The following is a 17,412-nucleotide window of genomic DNA, read 5'->3' as shown; positions in this document are numbered from 1 at the left end:
ATTTCCAAAAATAACAGACAACAAAAATAAATATTCTGCGCAATTTCGTCCATCCTATACAAATCACAAACATCTTTTGCCAAGAGTCTGCGTTACAATTAGTCAAACAACCGGATCGGGTTCGATCGCAGATCCATATGGCACACGCAACCAGCGATACGCGCTGGTACCAGCTTGCCACGGATAATCACGGGGCTGAACAGCATCGATACTCAATGCAAGAGCAGGGTGACGCGAAAATAGACTGAACGTTCGATCCGTGGCCCCTTAAAAAGCATATAAAAGTAGGGGTATAGGAAAGGGGGCAGCGAGAGGACCGGGGGGCATAATAAATATCGGGTAAGGACGAGATCGGGCGCTACTTACGCCGTCAGCGATAATGATGGGGTGTGTTCGGGCTGTTTGCTTAGCGAGCAGATTAGTGAATGAATCCACAGGTGGGCGCCATCCGTCACACTCTGAATCGGATCCAGCTTGGCCGGCTCCGCCTATTTACCGACTAGCATTCTTCCACACCAGGCTCGTCTCGAAAGGGTAACCAGGCGCCCCGTGATACACAAATTGCCAGCTCGTGGATTCGATTCAATCGACGCGAGTAGTCTCCGTCGTATCTTATTCCCATAAACGCCTACCTGCTCGCGCGAGATAGTGGTCGTGGTGACAAGAAGATGCAGTTTTGTTGTATTATAATTTTAAGCAGTGAATCGAGTGAGACGAATAGATATCAATACTTGTGATTTATGAGGAAGTCATTAGAAAAGTGGTATAAATATATCTTTTCTTTTTCTTTTTCTTTCGTCAAAAATGAATTAAATACGGAAAACGATGTATGCTATTCGTATATATCTGGATAATTTTGCTAAGAGTTTAAAAGAATACAGATCTCTCTATTAGAGTTTAACTTCGTTCGATAGATTTCTAAAATTAACTTGAACATTTCAAAGTGGGGTGAATCGGAGCAAAATGCGTCACTGGATTCGCACACATCTGCGTCTCGGAGCATCGACTTTACGCGGTGCACCGTGGATCCACGGTACACGGCTACACCCACAATCTTTCCGCCTACCTGCAGCTGCTGACAGCGCTGATGTGGCACGAGACAGTTGCCTATGATATCCATCATCGCTCCTTTCGAGGATAATCGTTAGTCACGCCTCTAATAGTCAACGAAGGATATCGTACGAACGAAAAAATCCTGTGCCATAGCCAGTTCCATCGAATGATCTCTCGGTTGTCAATGCTGTCAACGAGACAACTCACTTTCCATTCTCCTAACTTACGTATCTTTCTAACCGGTCCTGTCATTTTCTATATATTTTTCTTTTTTTTTTGTTTAATAATTCCACACCTGGTTCATATATCGTTGAAAAGTATAGTGGACAAGCATAATGATTAGTCGACTGAAATATAAACAAGCGGAGACTTGTTGCTTGGCAAAGAGTATACAATCTATTCTCTACGCGCTGAAGTAGAGAAGGCCCTCAAGGTAGCGATATGATGGAGTGCTAAGGAGATTGGCGGACCACCGGAGTAATGTCCGCGCTAATAGCAGTGATTACCCTGCCTTGTTGAGAATGAATCCGCCCGCTCTCCTTCTAGACTGCCTGTTGTTCAAGCTCAACCCTGTTTTGCCTTACGGTGCCCTACCCACGAATTGATGGATGTTTACCAAACTAACTGCCTGGTCGTCGTGCAGCCTGGCTGCTAGCCGTGAGCTACTATAACGTCGAATTCCATCAAAATCTTTGGCCTCGCGGATTAAAACACGACGTTCACATCGTGCATGTATACGCATGTACGCATATGTACAACTCTGATTTGTTATGTATTTGAGGTACTGGATAAATTTTCATTCTTAGTGTATAATACGATAAGTGGATAATCGTTCAGATAAAAATCGTAGAAATCGATCGTTTGATAAAGTTAAAAGTATGAAAGGTACAATAAATTGAAAAAGGTGAAGATATAAAACAGAGAAAGAAAAGGTCAAGTGGAAAAGGTCATAACCACTGAAGAAGAAGGGACACATTACTCAATCGTTCTGAGCGACAATCGTTTAAAGCAAAGGCAGAATAATTAACTGTAACTATACTTCGTGATCCGCGGTAATCGTGGCACGATGCCATATGTTCATTGCTATTCAACATCGAACTCAACGAATAATCCTCTATTCACGGTAAGTACTCCGATACCGATCGACACAATGCAAGCGTCGAGTGAATGTGACTTAACTATTATTTATTAAACGAACGTAACTGATCTGCATCGATCGACAGATAATATATAATCGAACTAGCGCAACGAAACTTACGGTCGCGCTCATGATGGCCGTATATTTACTTTCGAACGCGTACGCGACTTTTTAAATCAGTCTGTATCGAGCACAGGATAATTATAGTTGCATTATTGCCAACGTCATTCACGATATATCACCAGGATTTCATGCATATGCATCGCCGCGGAGGGGCATAATCGCATAACATTAAATCGGCGCTCGTTCACAGTTACTTTCCCGCCTTCCTGCCATTTCTCTTCGACCTTTCCTCGCGTGGTGCACGCCCTCCGCGATCATTCTTTCCTACGTCTGTATTTCGTTTGCCCGCAAACCGTGCGCGTGTCCGACGTACGATGAACTCACATCGGGATGCGATTATGAGATCGTTTCGCGTAATAGTATCGTTAATTTTTGCGTTTCGGGATATAGTATAATAGTATTCCAGTCAGGTAAGCTTTACCGTCTTACACATCCAGTGTTGACATTTGTACGAAACAATCGTTATATACTGTGAGACACCATTAGTTTCTAATATAATAATGGAAGGGGAGAAAGAAAATATCGCGTTCGTTAGGTTCAGTAAGAAAAAATATAAAAAATGAAGAAATAATTCGAACAACTATGGTAAACTACAGTAACTCTTTTGCATAAAACAAAATTAATTGTTTATTAGATGTGCAGATTGCTGTGTTTACGGATTGGAAAATAAGATAGCTTACGGTTGTTGTTAATGGCAAATCGACCGCAAGTATGCTCGGTTGTTTGTGCATGCGTAAAAACTGTTTTTTCGTAGAACAAGGTTAATTGTTAATTGAAAATACGCGTTGCGACATTTATCTTTTTAGATAGCCAATGTTTAACGAGCGTATTCTAACCAGTTCCTACGATTATTCATTAATGCAAAACCTATATTATACTCGTACGACTTTTCCCAAATAAACAAGGTACTCCGATATCATATTCATTGATAACATATGAAGGATATCGTGATTGACAATTAGGGACCGGTTGACTAGTGCTTTTCACAAGAATATTATACATGTTTCAAGTAATTTACAGGCATGTGACAAATATTTTCAATGTTTTATTCATTACTGTACTTTATTATCAGGAAGTTAGCCGGTTTGAATCTTAGAAGAATCGGTTTGCCCATTATTTACTTTATTAAGTTTTTACTACGGAGAAGAAAGAGTTACTTAGATGAAATGAAGTATCACTTTACAATAACGTTCGATAAAAATCTTCGCATTCATATATATTTAAAGAACCTCCCAATATTTCATACAAATTTTCACCATAGATTTCTTCCTGTTATCAACAGTTCCAAACAACGATATTTCATATATTGCATAAATCTCATGATCCAACCAACGATTAATTTCACTTCACAAAAGATTAGATATCCACAAAACCTCTCGAGTCTCACATACTTCCCGACAATAAACGTCGACTGCCTGTTTCGTGGTAATTCGAACTCGCAACATTCTTCGACCATAAATTAAACGAATAATTAATATCCCCTAGCCACAGCATGGACACCTATAAAACCATTAACTTGCAGGATTCCTCAATCCTCGTCAAACCTCGCTGTTGCTCGCTACCACGAACCATCCGTCGATTTTTCCACGGACTGGCAACCGTACACCGCAATATTCCCTATCCATAAATCGAAAATCTTTACCGCAACATGATATATGACCAGCGTAGCTCGTCTTGCATTCGCTGATAAACGATCCGATGGTTTCTTCGATTTTTCCCGATATTGTACTCCCGTTAATGGCATCTCACTTGGCAATGAGTGCGCGCCAACATACACCAACGGACCACCTGTCCGGTGGGTCTGTTTCCCTTCTTTCCCCTCCTGTTCCATTCTTCGCGTACCATGCAAGTATCCCGTTGGGATATTCGCAGCATGCGTTTGCAATAGCTATACCGCAGCCTTTGCGAGCTTTAGGCGCCACAACCACTCCGTTTCCATAAAAATGCGAGCTCCGACGAGTCACGATACCGCGAGCTTTAACATTTACTGCCGACTGAATCTTTGTTGCATATTCTATGTGCTAATACAAAATGGCTTACAGACGAAAGCTATTTGTACAGCGCGAAATATTATTTGGATTACTATGGATATCATTATAGATGTATTATGGATATATACTTATTAATATTACCATGGATTATTATGGAAGCTTCTTTTTTCTCATTTTTATCGCCGTTAGATTGTATTCTTAAAAATTATTTGTTACTTATGCAACGGTGATCATTTTTCCATTAGAGAAATTTAACATTGATCGTCCTTACCTAGGATTAAATTTTACCCTTAAATTTTTCTTTTCAGTCATGCCCGTTCCGTTCTCTTAATTTGACACCTCTTTGAAAAGTGATGCCAAGATTTCAATTTTGTCTAACAGTAAATTACGATCCTTTCCCTCCTGAACTGTTCATATGCATATCGTCGAAATCAGCTCGAATCCGGAACTTATGCACTGAATATGTTAAGACACGAGGGTACCGTCGCAATTCGATACCTCGTTGTACTTTCTAATGAAGGGTTTAAACATGCCTTGTTACGAAAATATGGCAATTTATATTCAAACAAGTGTTCTTTTATATTTTTTAGCAATTGTGAATTTCAACATTCGGAACATTCCTGGCTGTTTGTCCTCAATAAGATGCTTTTTGTATCTTTTGTATGGCGAAGTAAGTGTGAATCGTGGAAAATGGAATCCTGTTTAAAGGCATTTAGCTCGCATCGCGTTCCTTTCCGTGATTGCTTGCTCTTGTAACCCGTTCTCGGTACCTTTCAACGGTTTTAATGGCGAACATGTGCTGGAGTCGAAACGTTGAATCGCGTGTAAGATTGGACAGATGGAAATTTGTTGGTCATTTTCTTGAATGTTATGTAACGGAGTTGTGTATAAAGGAAAAAGTTAAATGGTGGATTGTAGAAACATTTATTTACTAGATTAGCGGTTAATGTATCCATCCGTTATGCAGACTGAATGGTGATGACAATCGAACGGTATATTTCTAAGCAGTCATGTGTGTGATGTTCTATGTTTGTCATACTTTTCCTCGTAACAACTCTTCGATTAGATTAGTGAGTAATATATTACACATTCACAGTACTTGAAATCTTTAATTTATTAGTTAATTTGCATTAAGCAATTCCATTCTCGGGTAATTCTTCGAAGAGGATGAAACTTGGTTCACAGCAAAAATCAAAATAAAAATTATCAATTCGAAAAGAAATTCAGAATAAATATTTATATAAATAATTTCCTTTTATTCCCAAGCTTTCCGATCATCTCCATAATTTTATTTACGCTCTACGATTCTTGTGTCTTCTAGATTCTCGCCACATATAAATGACCGCAGAGTATGTAGCAAGGACGAAGATTCTGTATAAGACGAGCGAATCTCGAGGGCAGGCTGGCGTAACGAGAGTACCGTGCGTGCTTGAAAGTACGGCAATTATCGAGCTGCCACTTTCTACAGAGCACGTAAGCCGTGCAACGTCGTGCAAATACAGTAAAGAGATGTAATAACTGTGTAAAGGCAGAATTTTAAACACCACGAGCTACTATTCGTATCCTTCAACGATTCTTTAAATTGCGATTCCTCGGAATTCATGAAACCCACGTTCACTTTTGCGCACGATACTATTGCCTCCTACTTCGTTTGCCCTGAATCAGACTCCTCACCAACGTAACCAAAATGTATATTAATTACCATACTAAATAACGATTCGAACCGATCGAAACGAAAAGAGATGCAAATCGAGAAAGAAAGAGAAGCAATTAGAAAATCGCAAAAGATAAAACAAACGGTAAAATCTACTCGGATCAATGGGGAGTTGGAGTGAACGAAAAGAAAGAGAGAGGGCGCGCAGAACTCAAAAGGGTTCAGGATGTAACGGTCCATTATTTGTTTTAGATATTAATGTTCCTCGTGGACGATCAATAATTTACATCGGACGTAATCGCACGGTGTGCATCCTCTATCTCTAGCGCAGAACCCGTTGAAAGAGAGTCCATAGATATAGGATAAAGGAAGATAGAGGTAACCGAAGAGAAAGGAGACCCGTGTAAACAATAAATCACGATAAATACGTTTGCCCAGGACCATTATAAAAGCTCGAGCCGGGAGAGGAGGAGAATCGGCGCGATCGGCGAACAAGGTGAGGCCAGTCAGCCGAAGCTGGTGAACCGAGAGTTCACCGATATGCAGTCCCTCCCTGGGGCCACTCCCGATGCAGCCTCCTCTCTTCTACGTCCGCGCATTACGATCGCTTAAGTCTCGACTCGACTATCGAGTGATCCATCGCCTACGAATTCGACGAAGCCTCCCGCCTACCCTCGGGACATCCTCGACTAATGAGCGTGTCTCGATCGTGAACCACTAGCCTCTCTTCCTCCGCTCCTATCTCGGCCTTTTCACTCTTCCTTCGCTCTTCTTTCTTTTAGCTCTTCCTCTTTCCTTGTTCTTTCTTTTTCTTTTTCCTTTTGGTCTGTTTGGTTGGCTTGTTTTCTTCGTCTTTCGCTCAGTTCTTTACTCGTTCCAGTCATCCACGCTTCCAGGTGCGTTCAGCGTGTTTCTGTTTAAACAGGATTCCAATTAAGAGGCGGGACGAGCCCGTGCTCCTATTCACAGACTCGTCTGGTCGAGATATATAGGAGATGACAGGTGGACATGACAAAATCGTCGGGAAGAGTAGGAATTCTTGGTGACCCTGGAATCGGACCCAAGACGCGACACTTTCGTGTTTAACTTTTTTGTGTCCAGTTTTCGAACGATTGAAATTCAGCGATTAAAGTGACATTTTTTCTTCCACGAATAGATAGAAATATTGCGTTGCAATTCTGCTTCTTTTTTATTTATTATTTTACTCATTCCTTATAAAACGAAGATTACTATTGATTCAAACGCGTGACATAATAATAAGTGGATAACTTTTTCACAGCGAATATATCTTTTCTTCGAAATCTTATTCATCCTTTTCTTTAAAAGGTATACCTTTCTATAAGGTTTAATTTACTGATCTGTTTCCAACTCATTCGTGTACGTATTCCAAAACATAGAATACGATGAAGATGAGCAAGATTTGCTCGAGGAGTCTCTTCTCCTCTTTTCGCTCTCTCAAAATAAACATTGCGCGATTCATCAAAATCACGTTATTCATGTTCATTCGAATTATTGCATACAGATAAATTTCAAAGTTAGTATTACACAACTAAAAATTACAAAACGTTTCGACAATTTATATCATTCCTCTTTATCTACTAGTTATTCACCGATACTAAAATGAGTGTATAAGAATTCAATTAGGTACATCTCTGTATTGTAACACGGACAATCCTAACCCAGTTTGTTCCTCTCATCTATTTCCCAACCGTCCATTAACCATACAAACGAACATCTTACACAAAGCAGAGCACAATATTTCTAGCCTCTCATTTACAAAACTCGAAGCTTTCAAGTTGCTTCTATAAATACCCAAGGTGGAATTCGATCGACGAGAGATACTTCTCGATCCATCGGTTCCCATTGGATCGCGAAGAGGATCGCGCAAACAGGATGTCTGCGGTAAACGTGCAATAGTTACTAGATAGGAGGGGAAGCGTGGTAGTTCCAGTGCATTCCTGAGAATCTGTATGCCCACCTATGCCACAGATGTGTGCTTAGTACGTGGTGGAGCGATGCAGAAAGCAAATAGAAAGAGAGAGAGAAAACGAGAGGAGTAAGGTAGATACCGGGCCCCGCGGGGGGCTCATAATTGCCGACCCTGAAGATCGGCCGACCCCATGGGGCCCTCCTCTGTTTGTTTTATTCCCTAGTTATACAAACGCGAGATCTACGACCGATATATGATAATCGGCCTCTAGTTCTCTCCAGGGTCCACAGTCTCTCGCTTCTCTTCTCGTTTCTCTTATCGCTCTAACTCCTTTTCTCTCTCCTTTTAATCTCCATTTTATTTACTTCCTTTCTTCCCGTCTTTTTTTATTCCGTTTTTCGTTCTCTTTTGATTTTCACTCGGTCGGATGACCACCGTCGCGAGACGTGACTACATTATGCACGCTGATAGACAGGGACACGTCCGAACCAATTCCAACTACGTTATTGTGGAAGCTTTCGCCACGTCTCATCATTTATGATTCGCATTTATTCAAATTCCTTGCTCCGACCTGTGATTAATACTGTTTGTCGCGAACCAACGCTGCCAGTGGTCTGCCTCGTCATTCTTCTCGGAGTCGAAGTTTATTTATAGTAAAATTCTTCTGAGAATTTCTGGAGTCGTAAACACGGTCGATAGCGTTTTTGGTAACTGCGTAGAAAATTTGAGTAGTTTGAATCTTTGGTAAATGGGATACCGTTTAATCAAAATATTATTCATTGTTTTTCGATTAACTTTCTTATTCTGCATAATTAATTTTGATATGAACTTCAATCTCGAATTTAAATTTTTTCGTACATCATACTGAGAATTTTTAATTTAAAAAATACGCAAATCATGCGACTAATATATTTGTATTTCCTTTTAAATTGTTATCGATTAAGACCGATTTATGCGTGTTATAATAAATCTTATTGAAATATTATGTAGCTCCAGTTATATTTCCTAGAATTTTCAATAAAAATTTCACCTCTAAGTCTCTAGAAAAAGTGAGGAAGTTTATCAGAAGAATCGTAATGAAGCGAGTTGTTTGCCCAATTACTAATTAACAACCTATGTCTCAATTTGTATATTTGCAAAATTTGCGCATAAATTTGTTGTAGAAAAATTTTCTCTGGCGAGTAAAGTGAGTCTCTGCGTGGCCCTACATTTCAGAGCGCGAGGGAACGTTATCTGCATGGAGACCAGTAACCATATTTCAAAGAGATAGCTTCGCAAACGCAACAAGTTGCTCCAAATGCATGTAATAGACGGTATCTTAACGCGGACAAACTGACACAATGATTAATCATTAAGATTGTGTGTGACAAGTGATAAATGTAAGCAAGGGAATACAGTCGCAATATATAACGCGAAAAGTGACAAACATAATGACTGTTCGAATCTCAGATTTTCTGTCGTAATCCGAAAAACAACTGAGTGATTAGTCAGCGAATCAATTAGAATTCTTTTTGATCTCAAATATTTCCTTTTGTCCATTTATACATCAAAGAACCAGCAAGAGTAGCAAATTACATAAACACTTATCTTTAAGAGGTATCGTTACGAAATTACTGAACGTTTCTGTAATTGATATTCCTACAATATGTTTCGTGTCATACAAAATGGTCATCTTAATTAGTATAAATAAAATTTTCATTAAATAAATAAAGATTTTTTATTTTACTTTAATTTAGATAACGGTATATAGTAATTTACATAATTTAACTTAACTTTTCTTAAGCACAGAGTACGTCAGATCCAGGAAAAACAATTTTTTAGCAATTCATTCCAACTTGATTAAAGGAATTGTATCGTTGCATATGATTCAAGTTCCATTATTTATGTACGAACATTAACTTTCCCTTTGTATCAGCGCATCCAATAATTTCAATGTCAATAGAAAAAGATTCATGTATGTACTTACCTCACTGTCAATCTTCTTGAACTCTGGGTCGTCCTCATCCACCTCGAAGTACAGTTCCGCGGACGTCACGGAGATAATACCAGGAGCCACGATACCGGGCGCGATCAATTTTCCTTTCGTGCTGATGTTCACCGGGCCTGACAGAACACAATCTCGTTCTAGCTCACATACATCCGCGCATGTATATGTGTATACATAAACGTATACACGTGTAACATAATTTAAACGATAGAACGTGTCACGTTTCGCTTACATATGCAAGCAAAGGAAATAAGAGAAAATAAAATGAAATGAAATGAAGGAAGATCTAACCTGTCAGATCGTTATCGAGGTCTCTGTCGTCCGACAACAGCTCACTGTCGTCCATCAGATCCGCCGACTGCAATTGCTGTTGATGTGCACGCGAGGCTGCGAGATGCGCGTGAAACTCTTCACGCGCTTGCAGAATCGCATCCTCGGGTGCACCGTGTTCGAGGGCCGCCTTCAGTGTAGCTTCGGGATGGCTCGAGCCTAGTGGATTGTGCACGAAACGCTTACGTCTACGTGCATCATCCTCCCAAGCATCTAGCTTCCAGTATTCGGCCAATCTGAATTTCAACAAGATTTTTTTTTAATATGTATATTTTAAATTTAATCTTTAAGTAATAGATGGAAGTTAAAGAAATTCAATGAACCGTATAATATAAAACAAAACATTGAGCAAGTCAATCCTCCATATATTTATCTTTAATATTTGTTTTATTTAAAATAATTCTGTACTATTTAATACAATTCTCGACATCCTAACAACGTTCCAAAGAAATACGACGACTCACTTTGCAGCCATTGGATCCATATATCCCCAAGCACCATGTTTGTTCGACAGGATATTACGGACCTTTTCCAACAATCTACTGGCAATAACATTGTCTCGTCTCCGTGCAGCCGTGATTAAGTGATCGCACATTCGTTCCTCTTCTCGTCGGTCGAGCAATGTTTGCGCGCATTGCGACTGAGCCAAAAATTTCAAAATCATTATCACAAAGTTTCATATACCAATGCAAAAAACAGTAATCGCAAATTACGTCAAGAAATATAATTAAGGATACGTAAAAAACAGATACCTCGAAGTCGGCATGCTTGAGCACGTCGTCCGCTCTCATACGGTTCAGGATAAACTCAGCCTCGTTGGCCACTCGCACTATATGATCCTTCATCGCGTGAGACAGTAACCTGCATAGTATAAACGCGAACTTTTACGATTTGCGTTACGAGAACCAGCGTAGTTCGAGCCGCGGTTTACTGCACGCACTATAACTCTGTCGTTCTAACGATCATCGTATAACGAGCCCTTCTTACCTTCCCTCGTTAATGAGCTCGATGAAAGCCAGGCCTGCGTGCTTCTGCAAGGAGTTCTGCCATTCTTGGGAACAAAGTAGCATCACCAATTCCACCACGGAATTGCTGTTTTTGAAGGTGGTCAGTCCTAACGTGGAACAGGAGGATCGAATCATTAAAAATGTCTCGTTTGGTCGTTCAGTCGAATGGTCGAGAAAACGATGGGATTATGGATAGGGAAAAAGAAGTCGCGGGGTTTGAAATTCAGTTGTAAAATACAGAGAAGAAGCAGCGGGACACGGATGGAAGAAAGAAATAGGAAAGGCATAGACGGCCGGGTGATTTATAAACGACCGGTGAACGTATCGCTTCTCGAGCTGTTGTTTAAAAATAAAAGTGCATCGATACGTGGCACGGCCGTCATCCGCGACGTTCCACGAATATAAAATCCCCGCGAAGTGCCATGGACTGCGACCGCGTCACGTGAATACAAATGTTCAACGATTATCCCGGAATACGCGTTCCATCTTTCTAAGCGGAACCATAAACTGACTAATTTGAATACATTCGCTGCGATGAATCGACACAGATAAAACGAAAGGAATATACGAGCCTGGTGTTGATGCAAAGCGACTTAAGGATCCACTACGTTGGACTTTCCTCTAGAATTTCCCGACTATGTTGCACGATAAAGTTCATTTAATGACTGTAAAAGTTTCCGTTCAAATAAGGAGACATATGTGTCACAGTTTATGGCCTAAGAAGAGAAGATCGTTACACGGGATTATCGCTTCAATTCTTCTTATGAATAGTAAATAAGTGTTTTTGTGAAATAAGGATAACTTGCGTTACTCGAAGCTATGATCTACTTTTGTCTAATGCATTTTTCTTCAAAACATATATTATATAATATATAATACTATATATTGTCACATTTTTCTACGAACACATTAAGAACAGACATTTCTCAGATATTTCTTTTTGAATTTCATTTTCAAAAAGTAAAGATTAAACTGACCAATTTTTACCACTGTCCATTGGTACTTTTCAAAAGAGAAGACACGCAATCCGTTCACAATGTGTTAAACGATACATGTACATATAAATAAACGTACAATCTTTACTCACAAAATACCTTGAAATTAAATGATAATTCGTATAAGATAATCTACATTAGATAACCGCTACCACATTTAAAACCAAAAGCTCAAACTATTTTACATAACCAAATTCTACAACAAAATTTAGCAGTATTAAAATGAAAACGTATTAATACCAAGCAATACACACATATTAGTAGATTAGTCGATGAGATTGCACTTACGAGTCCTACCTTTGCCTTCCATCAGCAATTCTTGTCCGTGGGAGCCGACAAGAGTTTTCGAGAGGAAAGGGGCAAAGTCCACCATGATTTCCCGCAAAAGCGGGCAAACAGAACCCAATGCCATTTCTAATTTTTGCGTGAGCGACGCCTCGCGCGATGGTGTTGGAACTGGAAGATGGTCGACCAGTCCCTTGATCGGTAACTCGTCCGGACGTGGCGACGCGGAAGTCATCACCAATCTATCCGATACGCGAACCACTGAGATTTCCCCGGAAGGTTTCTCGCCGCGTTCCGCGTTACTTAGCATCCCTTGCTCCAGAACGTTTCCTTCGCTATCTTGAATCTCACCTGTATCAGGAGGGAAGATCACAGTTCTCATTTTTCATTCCACATTTCCATTTTGAAGTTTTCTAAACTAACACGTTCAGTATCAGCAAGCATCTCACATGCAAACTGCAGGCGAAAAATAATGCACATTCGATATAGTAACGTTTTTGTATAAAAACGCATTTTTCTTAATTTCAATGTCTAATTTCAACGTATTTGGTTTAGAGGAATTCAGACAATATTGAGAATTTCAAATTGAAAAAGATTAACAAACAGAAAGAAAGAGAAAAGGTAAAAGTACGAGAGCAGAATTTGTTTAAGCCGTAGAAAGGGAAAGAGTTGGCGATGGTATCGTCAGTTTGGAATTTGGAACCAAATCTTCTGAGAAAACTGCCGCCAGACAGGTAGTTTATAGATTCTTATCTTTGGTCTTAACAGTTGAAGGTTGTCTCAGAGTAGAAATTTAGTTTAGGGATAATAGAGAAACGAAACAAAAGGATATAAAAGGATAAATACCCTGCCAATCTACCTTCCTTTTCTCGTAACATCAAATGGATTTCTTACCGCGAGTGTGCGCCATGTTGTGAATATTTCGCGGATCTTCCCTTTGATTCGTCATTGGGATCGTGTCTCCGTCTTCGTTAAGATTTACGTCGGTCCAAGCTTCCTCGGACGAGTTGTGTTTGTTCTCATTATCCGTGGCAACCTCGGAAGGACTGGCATCCGCGGTAATATTGCTACGATGCACCGTTTCTTCGCTGGAGTCGTTGCTCTAAAAGGGACGACATTAACATCTCGGTGTGTTTACAAAATATACTCGTTATACATATATTTATTAGGTACGTAGATTAAAGAAAATCGAAAAAAATAGGATCGATCGGTTTTAACACGGTTGTGTGTATATTGAATTTCAAGAAAATTCTATTTTATCTATAAAATATTGTTTCATATTGTTGACATGTTATATAATTCTTTGAATGAATATTTCTCAAGATAGATACATCGTGAAAGAAGTGTATTTAACAACATTACTTTTAATCGAGACAATTTCAAACAACACTACGGCTACTTAGCTACTTAATACTGAATACTGTATTATTTCTAACGAAAGCGTAGCTTCCGCTGAACACACTATTTAATCATAAATACCTATGATATAATAACAAGTCTTAGGAACGTTTACTTGAGAAGAGAATCAAACGACATGTTCTGCTTACTGATTAAGTCTCGCGTGCTATGCATTTACTCGACGACATGCAGTTAATCGTAACAACACTAATACGCAGTCATCTAATATACGTGTAAACAAGGAATATAAAAGCTTCCTAGATTCTCAAGCCACGATACGGCGAACGTAATATCGTAATGGCTACGCTTGATTACGTCCATAAAATCGTACGTAATAAAAATACAGTTACGTATGGGAAGATTATATACGTGGATAAGCCACCGTACAGTAAGACGAATCGATTTTAGTCTCGTACTATTTTCTATCGTTAATTGCGTAGCCGTCAAACGGGCATTCGTTCTTACTTTCGATAGATGAAAAAAGAAGAAAAAGAAATATAAATGCATCGATTATGTAAAAAAATCGAAATAGTTTTTCGAATCCCCTTCTAAAAAAAAAAAAAAGAAAGATCATATCGAGACGATTGTTTAGCTTGTTTAGCTTGTTTCTTTGACAGAGTACATCGTTAAAGTTCCCTGTTTCGTTTATGAGATTTTCTGTTCCGTGTCCGTACTCAAAGTCAAACTTTTACCTGGACATTTCGTGGCAGTGGTTCAGTAGGTCTTGTCGAAGAGCCAAGCGTTGGTTCTGACGAGGTGTAATCCTCGAGAATTGTCCGTGGCCGAGGTACACCACTGTGACCTCCCTTCAGAACCAGTAGTTAGTACGCATAGCAATGCAAGCAGAGGAAGTTAACGTTGAGAAAAATTAAAGAGTAAAAGTGTCGCATGCTCGAAATAATTACAGAGGTTGCACAGATACAAAATAGAGATACAATATCCTCAGGGATAATCGAGGATTACATTTATACGTACACATTCGAATCGAGCTTCAAAGAAGGGCATGTTTCATAGTTTTATCGCAATCGTTGGAAATTTTAAATGTACTTTTGAACTTCACGTGCGAGAACGAAACTATGTGTGGAATTATCTGGTACAATTACTTTTGACTACGTAAGTGCGAAAGAACATCGTTAAATATTTCACTAAAGTAAACACTACGTGCTGGATGTAGCTCGAACTGTTACGTTTTTAGATCAGAGAATTACTTCGGGATCGATTAACGACTGTTAGCTACTCAGGGTATAATTGAACTACTTCTAAGGAGAACTTTCAGAATTGAAACTGTGATATATCGATTAATTTCATACCTTGAGATCTGTTTCTTAATTTTACAGTTTTGTTAAAGATCTACTGTTTGTTATCAGGCTATCAATACTCGGGATGCATGCAGATTGTTCGTTGGATCAGAAATTTCAACAGAGACACGTAGAGATTTAAGTTAAGTCAAGTATCTACAGTAGAAGAATCGGAAAATGACAAGTCGAGTAAACGAAATGCTAAGCGCATCGCGTGGGCTGGAGAGTGCCAATTCCATCGTAACAGTAGATCGTGCGTGACAAGAAAGGTGCAAGAGAATCGTGTCGCCATCGAAATATCAAATGTCGTAAAAATCGTATCAAATATATATATCAAGATCAGGATTCCGAAACGACCATTACATCTTTTTAAGATTTTAATTCGGCGAAATACACAACGAAACATGACTGTATCTCATCAAAGACATGCAATCTCAAGTAAGGTTGTCACAAATCATCTCGAGCATCGATGGTTTTATACATGTGTACCGAGAGAGAATCAAAAAAATCAAAAAACAAAACAAAAAGTTTCGCTATTTTCGTATACTTTCACGTAGAAACAGCACTGAGGAGAGATTCACAAGATATTTTTCGCTTTTTACCTGGGAACAACGGATCAATTAATTCCGACGTATGCATCTTTCGTATGGGTAGATCTTTTACGTAGCACGTTTTTTAAACGAAGTACAGCAATAGTTGTACAGCAACATCTTATCGAATAGGTAAGGGGTAAGGAGGACATTTATTGGTCACTTACCTTCGTTGATGGAGGGCCTGACGACGTAACGTCGTGATCTGCCAAGATCGACGAATTGTTCTCGTCGACGATTATCACTTCGTATTCACCGTCGTCTTGAGAACCAGCTTGGCTCATTATACCTCCGCTTCCTGGAAACATATTTCACCATTGTGATGATCTGTACTTAAAAGTATCGGGATATTTCATCTTGCAAAGCAGGCCGACATGAACGATCATGCGATCGACGATTTTATTAATGATAAATATTGTCTTTGTATTAGTTAATAAATCTTTGATATTTCATTTAATCATATTTCATGTCTTTGGATTATTGACGTCGATCGCATTGTAGGGAGAGGAGATGCATTATAGTGCATGAACTCAAAACGGAAAGGAAAATACGAAGCGTAATTAGGAACGTAAACAAAGCATTCAAACCTGTTCAACAATTTGAAGAAGAAGGAAGTAGTTCCTAGAATAATGAAATTTTATTCGATTACTTTCTTACTATTTTGCATTTCCTTTTTCTTCAAAGCGTATTTTCAAATGAAATAACGTTTGATAATTGTAATAAACGCAAGAAAATTATTGCCAATGTTTTAAATACGTAAGAATAGTGCACGCGTCGACGCTTTCTAGAGATTCTTTTCATCGCAGTAGAAATTATAGTAGTATTCTCGTAAAATATCGTTTTAGTTTATGCATGTTTGTCAAATTTTCAGCCGGCAAAATAATCTGAAACGTGCAACTGTCATTGGTGAAGAAACTTAACGGTAACTATCATTTATTCGTAAGTTAACTTTTATATGTTAGCAAGAAGAATAGTCTTGCGTTAGATCAGAATAGTGGATGCGTTTAATGGAATCAACATCACGCAAACTTGCATTGTGAGTTGCAATCCGCAACATGCAAACTTTTCGATTGCTCGCAAATCGCAAGTGGTGCAGTTTTCATTCGCAGCTTGTGCTCCAAGCTTTCAAACCATATTAGAGAATCAACGTATAACGCATCATATAATTGCAACGTCTGCGAACGAAATTATCCAGAATTTCAATTCAATTTTACTTTCCTGTCGCAAAACAATAGGAAAAACAAATATGGCAGCTGAAATTAATTTATAAAATAATTCTTTAGAATCAAATATATCCAATCAAATATTTTTTCGTTGCCAAACAAAAGACTCGTCAAATAATAAGAATCAGAACGATGCTTTTGCGTGTGTAAGTACGTGCATGTGTATGTCCATGTGTAAAAGTCAAACCTTAGGTTGGCTCAAACTGGTTAGTGAACGGCAAACATGCAGACAAAAATATCGATACACCGATGATATCGATAAAACAAACTAGGAAGAATAATCGAAGAATATACGAAAATATAAAAGAATAAGTAATTGAAGGGAGGCATGATAAAAGAAAATTAGTGTCGATAATTCGTTCGTTGGCCAGTAGTAGACGGTAAGAAAAATATCGAGCAGGCGATAAAGA

General features: G+C 39.0%; 1 protein-coding gene across 20 annotated transcripts in view; it reads right to left on the bottom strand.

Annotated features, from left to right (window-relative positions):
• LOC117238402 (neurobeachin) overlaps nucleotides 1-17,412 on the bottom strand; it is a 413,842-nt gene that overhangs the window by 70,387 nt on the left and 326,043 nt on the right. For 13 of the 20 annotated variants that reach the window (XM_033503859.1, XM_033504441.1, XM_033503624.1 and 10 more), the window contains 9 exons: nucleotides 15,947-16,077; nucleotides 14,584-14,697; nucleotides 13,388-13,595; nucleotides 12,497-12,844; nucleotides 11,194-11,320; nucleotides 10,959-11,067; nucleotides 10,671-10,846; nucleotides 10,168-10,442; nucleotides 9,856-9,992 (listed from right to left, as the gene is read on the bottom strand). In XM_033503859.1, the coding sequence (XP_033359750.1) occupies nucleotides 9,856-9,992; nucleotides 10,168-10,442; nucleotides 10,671-10,846; nucleotides 10,959-11,067; nucleotides 11,194-11,320; nucleotides 12,497-12,844; nucleotides 13,388-13,595; nucleotides 14,584-14,697; nucleotides 15,947-16,077 (1,625 nt within the window). The remainder of the gene's footprint in view (nucleotides 1-9,855; nucleotides 9,993-10,167; nucleotides 10,443-10,670; nucleotides 10,847-10,958; nucleotides 11,068-11,193; nucleotides 11,321-12,496; nucleotides 12,845-13,387; nucleotides 13,596-14,583; nucleotides 14,698-15,946; nucleotides 16,078-17,412) is intronic. The other 7 variants (XM_033504529.1, XM_033504687.1, XM_033504609.1 and 4 more) reach the window with 2 other exon arrangements.

The sequence above is a fragment of the Bombus vosnesenskii genome, unplaced genomic scaffold (assembly GCF_011952255.1).
Source record: "Bombus vosnesenskii isolate JDL3184/JDL3185 unplaced genomic scaffold, Bvos_JDL3184-5_v1.1 scf7180000013262, whole genome shotgun sequence".
In the NCBI taxonomy this organism is placed as follows: Eukaryota; Metazoa; Arthropoda; class Insecta; order Hymenoptera; family Apidae; genus Bombus; species Bombus vosnesenskii.
The sequence above is the reverse complement of the archived record's forward strand: the minus strand, read 5'-3'. Positions and strand labels throughout refer to the sequence as shown.